The sequence below is a fragment of the Cynoglossus semilaevis genome, chromosome 16, assembly GCF_000523025.1.
Source record: "Cynoglossus semilaevis isolate Cse_v1.0 chromosome 16, Cse_v1.0, whole genome shotgun sequence".
Lineage (NCBI taxonomy): Eukaryota > Metazoa > Chordata > Actinopteri > Pleuronectiformes > Cynoglossidae > Cynoglossus > Cynoglossus semilaevis.
The window spans coordinates 3,610,750-3,616,749 of NC_024322.1; the positions used below are offsets into that span (position 1 = coordinate 3,610,750).

General features: G+C 37.5%; 2 protein-coding genes across 10 annotated transcripts in view; both read left to right on the forward strand.

Moving 5' to 3' along the window:
• Nucleotides 1-1,122, forward strand: part of LOC103391721 (guanine nucleotide exchange factor DBS) — a 36,054-nt gene extending 34,932 nt beyond the window's left edge. For 5 of the 6 annotated variants that reach the window (XM_008328106.3, XM_017039691.2, XM_017039686.2 and 2 more), the window contains one exon: nucleotides 52-1,122. In XM_008328106.3, the coding sequence (XP_008326328.1) occupies nucleotides 52-131 (80 nt within the window). In that variant the 3' untranslated portion in view covers nucleotides 132-1,122. The remainder of the gene's footprint in view (nucleotides 1-51) is intronic. The other variant, XM_025064039.1, reaches the window with a different exon arrangement.
• A 540-nt stretch (nucleotides 1,123-1,662) lies between these two features.
• The window catches only part of phf11 (PHD finger protein 11), a 959,893-nt gene continuing 955,555 nt past the window's right edge, over nucleotides 1,663-6,000 (forward strand). Inside the window, exons 1-11 of one of the 4 annotated variants that reach the window (XM_025064091.1) lie at nucleotides 1,663-2,216; nucleotides 3,775-3,879; nucleotides 3,964-4,097; nucleotides 4,184-4,218; nucleotides 4,293-4,378; nucleotides 4,479-4,534; nucleotides 4,614-4,663; nucleotides 4,745-4,812; nucleotides 4,915-4,937; nucleotides 5,599-5,693; nucleotides 5,789-5,877. In XM_025064091.1, the coding sequence (XP_024919859.1) occupies nucleotides 2,112-2,216; nucleotides 3,775-3,879; nucleotides 3,964-4,097; nucleotides 4,184-4,218; nucleotides 4,293-4,378; nucleotides 4,479-4,534; nucleotides 4,614-4,663; nucleotides 4,745-4,812; nucleotides 4,915-4,937; nucleotides 5,599-5,693; nucleotides 5,789-5,877 (846 nt within the window). In that variant the 5' untranslated portion in view covers nucleotides 1,663-2,111. The remainder of the gene's footprint in view (nucleotides 2,217-3,774; nucleotides 3,880-3,963; nucleotides 4,098-4,183; nucleotides 4,219-4,292; nucleotides 4,379-4,478; nucleotides 4,535-4,613; nucleotides 4,664-4,744; nucleotides 4,813-4,914; nucleotides 4,938-5,598; nucleotides 5,694-5,788; nucleotides 5,878-6,000) is intronic. The other 3 variants (XM_025064089.1, XM_025064088.1, XM_025064090.1) reach the window with 3 other exon arrangements.

Below are 6,000 nucleotides of genomic sequence, written 5' to 3' on the forward strand. Positions count from 1 at the left end.
GTTTAAAATCTCTGTAATCATAAATCTCCATTCTTCGTGTGTCTGTAACAGAAGGCAGTGGCTCTGGAAACCTCAGCACATCGTCCAGCTGCAGTGAGACCTACACCAGCTTCTCCGACATCAAACCCTGAACTTGAAAGCACTTCTTTATCACGGTAACATCTTCTTTCAGGTTTAGTTTTGACAAAAGACAGAATGAAGATGAAATTATGTCCATTAAACATCTTTCAGAAAATTTCAGTAGTTTTATGGTTGCAAATGACAAACTGCGAATGTAGACCAGAAGTCTTCTATTTTACACCTAACTCCACATAAATAGAAACCTAAATAGCAATATTCTAAATGCGTGAAATAAATTAAATCTAGACTTAACATTCATATCGATTTGCTCTCTCAACCGAGTGAGAATTTACTTTAAAGTTTTCTTTTTTGCAACCTGAGGGCTGTGTTAAATTAATGCATGTCCTCTTCATTAGTTATTAAATAGATGCATAATATACAGGTCAGCAGGACTGACCTGAGTGAAGCATCCATTTGTGGTCACATTAAGAAAATGACATAATGGAAAATATTTGAGGAAGCAGTGTTCAAATTCCCAATGCCACCATAAGTACAAGGGTAAAAGTATGGATAGAGGCAAACCTGCACAACTTGAACAAATGTTTCATTAAGACATGTCCCCAGTATCTTACTACTTCACATGACAAAATACTTGAAAGAAAACACCCTCAAGGTTCATTTATTTTCCTGTTGTCACTTGTCTATGTCCTTATGCTGTCGTTGATAATGCTCAGCTTGTGCCTCTGAGGTTTTCCGTGTGTAAGTGGCTTTTCTTTCCAGATCTGCTATGGCGTCTTCTTCTTCTGACTCCCTATGGGTGTGAATAAACAGAGATCTTTGTATAGCGCTAACTTATTCCCAGTGCTGGGACCACCCTCTGAATGTAGATATTGTTTGATAATATATGTTTGTCATGAAATGTTTGTTATGAGAGATGCTATATTGTACATTAAGTGATAATGGTGATGTGTCTAATTTTTTTACATATAAAAAGTTTCAGACCTAATTGAAGTTGTCTTATTTGTAAATTTATTGTCTTTCTTAATAAAGTTCAAACTTAAATTAATTGAATTTATTACATTAACACATTATTCAGACACATTTGGTGATATTAAGTTAAGTTCTATGTAGCTGCAGTCAAAGTAACTTAAAGATGTATGTTCACTCCATGTCCACACCAAGACCTCCTAGCTGACCTACTGCAACGTTAGCAGTTTGAGTGATTTCATTGGATGGTCTAAGAACGCCCAGCCTCGAATCGAGCAAGCTAGTGTGTAGCAACTTGCATGCGTTTTCGCAGTTTACGAGCGGACATTCTCAGCCCAAAGTAATTTAAAATATATGCCACAAATATGACAGGTCAGATTTGATTTTCAGCATTAGAAGTGATGGCGATAGAAAACGACTTGTTTACGGATAACCTGTACAACACAGCCATTGAAGTGAACTCAAGGAAGGAAAGGAGGACGGATTTTGTCTACGACTAATCGGACGTTTTGGTGAGTCAAATTTATTTTGTGTTTTTAATATAGTTGTAATTTTATTATGTAATGATTGATACTCTTTGGTGTACATTATGTCACAGCTTTTTATGGATTTTTTTGGGGGGAGTTATATGATAAAAATTTTTTGGCAACATTATTTTGTTGTTTATGATGTAATGTTATTTGTGGTTTGTGATTGTACTCATTGATTAAACTGCACGGTTAAAATATGACTTAGGCTAGCTTTTATTTAGAACATATCGTTCTTTGTACAGCTTCAGATGTTGAACTAGGTTGGACGTAGTCGTCTCCATCTGTTAACTACATGTTTGCATACAGCAGTTTGTTTGAGTTTTGTTTGATCGAAGCTGTAAAATTGTAATATACAGCATGTGCACAGATATCTCTACGGTAAAACGGGGGATCGTCCCTTTGTAACCTGGCAACCGCTCACTTAAGAGAAACTAGGCGGGTCTATTCCTGCAAAGAAGCAGAAGGATCATTGAGGGGATTTAACAAAGTAGTAATTGCCGATTCTACGGCGTTATTTGAGGTAACGAACTCAGAATGAGCCGTAAAGTGTTGTGTGTACTTTGTCGGCGGTCCGAGGAGACGATGGTCACCGGGGCTCTGTCAACCAAAGATGAGATCACTGCTCATCAAAACTGTCTGGTAAATGGCATGGTAGTTTCTCTTCCGCGTTAAACAACCAGTTAAACGTCAGTTAGCGAGGAGCATGAAGCTGACGGTCTAGTTTTTCTGAGGTCATTGTGATTGTGGATGAAAACAGGAAGTGTAATAGAAAAGTGATTGTGGGTCTTTATGAAATAGCAATATGTATCTTTTTATTGACATTCAGCAACATATACATCCATTTCAACCATTTGGCATACATCATCAAACTGTATGCGATCTAAAGTAAACACAGTCAAACTCTGGCCTATAGTGAACGTGACAGTTCCGAAAAACATTGTAGGTAGGGTGTATTAAAATATGTTATCAGGCTTTTCCAGCCAAACTGTGCGCTCCTGCGCTGTGCCCGGCTTTTACTCCTCCTACTAATATATGGAGAGGCTGGATTACTCCAATTGCGCTCAGCTGCGTGCGGGGCTGCACCTGCGTCGCCACTCCCGTGCTCTCCCTCCTGCAGCTGAACACTAACCGCCGCGGTGTCGTGTATTTAATTTATTTACGTAATATGCTTTTCCATTATACAACTCTACTGTGCATATAGTTGTGTGGGAAGGGTAATACATTCTAGCGAGGTTGGTAACAGCGTGAGGGGGGGGGCTCGTAAAGGGTAAATATATACGTAAATTATATAAAAACTATCTCGCCCCTACTTCGTGGATTTTACCATTTCGCGGTGGGTCTTGGAACGCAACCACTGTGAGGAGAGGGATCACTGTATTATCCAAATTGTTCACCTTCTCCCATTATATCTATTCATCCCTCCATTTCCTATTTTGTTTGAATACATTGAGTTGAATGTGTTTCCATGTTTATCAGCCACCTGAGGTAAAACTCATATCTTTATGTTTACTTGAGTCTGATATGTTTTATCTTGTCATTGACATTACATTACATTTAGCAGAGGCTTTTATCCAAAGCGACTTACAATTTGAGTCAATCAATCGACAATCCAGCTACAGTAAACATACAAAATACATAAATCATAATAAATAGTCATAGATAATCATAATAAATTAAAAAGTACAGTTATGGTCATAGTAGGTCAGAGTAAGAAGACGTTATGTCTATGACGTAATGTCTAAGCTGCAAGTAACGATAAAAATCATGCGCTTCTCATGAAAATTTCAAAACTAAATAATGTATTTTCCTTTTTGATCTTTCATAAAGCTGTTATTCCTGTATTTGTCAAATCCCTGAATCTCAAATCTAATTGATTTGGGCTAGAGTCAGCTTAATCCATGGGTTTTTTATTTTTTTTTATATAGTCCTGTAGGTCAGCTATCAATGCCTGTATGGGAATGGTAGTCAATACTGTTATAATGACTAGACATTCTTTATCCACATTTTTGTTTTAACACTTTTTTGGTCATTTTGAGGATATTTTATGTTGAGTTTGCATTAACTCTGATCTGGAACATTTTTTATTTGTATTGTGTTATGAGATAAAAAACTGAATAAAATGTTAACTGTTACAATGACACAGTATTTAGAACTCTCTTTTCATGTTTTGGTCTGTTGTCTGATCTTGTGTTAACAGTTATATTCCTCTGGACTTTGCTGTGAGAACTCACCTCAGTTCGATGATCTGTTTGGTTTCTCTGTTGAGGATGTGACAGAGGAGGTCAAGCGAGGAAGTAGACTGGTAAATAATGGGATGATTTTGTTTCTCATGAATTTTTAATCATGAATGGGTGTAATTCATTAGACATGTTTGTTTTCACTTCAGAAGTGTTCCAGGTGTAAGAAAAAAGGCGCCACTGCTGGCTGCGAAGTGAGATGCTGTGGTAAGTCCTTCCACTACCCCTGTGCTATTGAGGAGGGGGCCACGACGGTCGATGACTCAGAGAAAGGCAGTTATGTGTGAGTGCACCCTCCACATTGTACTGTACGAATAAAAAAAAAACAATCACAATTTCAAACTTCTTCCATGTGTTTTCATGCATCAGGTTGTACTGTCAAAACCACTACCAAAAACTACCAGGTAACTTTGTGCTTTTGGGAGTTTTGCACTTTTTTCTGTCTTTCTTGTGTTGACCCCATATCTTTATTTGTCAGGAAGAGAAAACGGCAGCTTTGCTAATGTAGCCTCCTCCAAGGCCTCGTCATCTGGACCGGCTCCGGACAAAGCTAGACCATCAAAAGTGTGACGAAAGAAGCTTTAGCCACAGATATTAAACCTACTTTTAATNTTGATTATTTCTGTGCATTTATTCCTCTATGCCTTTCTGTCTGTCCTCTAAGAATGGAGAAGAAGAAGGTGACGTTAGCCATGATGGATTGTCAACTACCATCTCTATGTGAGTAAATGCACATTTCAACAATATGCTTTGTTGCATTGTAGTATCACACTGTTAGTGACTTACGTGTCCCCTTCAGTTTGTGTTGTGACAAATACGCTCCCTTATCACGTGAGAGGAACAGCCATGGTGGGTTCTTCCCTAACAATTCTCATTTCTGTTCCTAAGAGACTTTTTAAATATTTCTGATCTCGTCAAATGTCTCTAAAGCGACAGGAGCGTCTGTTTTCAGTGGTGACTCCAGCTCCTCCAGCAGTACGACACACACAGCCACCAAGGTTTGTTTAATATAAATTCAATCACACAGAGTAGTTTTGTAGCTATCCATTTCTCTGATTGACTTGGTGGTGTGCATTTGTTCTGTTTTTTGTTGAAACCAGAGACGTTTCAGCCTCATTGACAGGTGAGCAACGACACTCATACTAACACAGGCATAGACACACGTTTTGACCCGCGATGGCACAGCCTTTTCTGTGCCATCTATTAGGGAAATGTGGGCTTTGCAGAGGAAAGTCAGAAATATAATGAAAATAGAAATTAGTAACATAATTTGGACAAGTTTGGTGGGCCGGATTAAAAAGCCAAACGGGCCGCATCTAGCCCCCGGGCCATAGTTTGCCCATGCGTTTACTTACACATGCCACACACAGTCTGCTCTTTTAATGTTTTGTTAAAGGCCAGTGTCAGTAAACACCTGAAAAGTGAAACCTGTTACATTCAAAGTCAACCTTCCATCAGTTAAAATTTTATAAAGATCTTCACAAATTCATCGACTGGATTAATACATTAATTTTGACATCTCTACTTTTAACAATGGGAATAATATATAATAATATTTTTTCTTTCTTTTAATTAAATAAAAATAAAATACATTTTTTTAAATCTACCTTTAAATCATAAAAAATTTGATAACATATAAACAAAGCAACAAACCCAATGATTAGATAATAACTTAATTTGCCATTAAACACCTTCCTTAATGTTTAAACGCGTTCGTGTTTACTTTTATATTAAAGTTAAACAGAACCACTAGTATAAAACGTATTTTTCTTTTTTTCCCACAGACTAGATGGGAGGGAGGAGGAGGAGGAGGAGCTGGAGATCCCTCCAAACCGCCAATCAAAAAAAACAATTATTTCTGACGATTCTTCAGGTTTTGGTCAATCCATGTACATTGACACAGACATTGTGATATTTTTTTTTATCTCCATTTTATCCAAAAACTGATTTTCACTCATTTCTTATGTCCTGCAGATCAAGAAGAAAACAACTCCAATCTGGCAATCTTTGGTCCTTTGGAGTCGGACATTGACGAAAATACAGACTCTGTTCCTGAGCAACAGGTGAGTCTCATATAAATTTCATTCCTGTCCTGTCACCATTTAGTCTTGTTTTAGGACACACTGATGTTAATTTGAGGTTAAAAAAGAATTGAGATGTATTTTACTTCAAAACATGCCTTACTA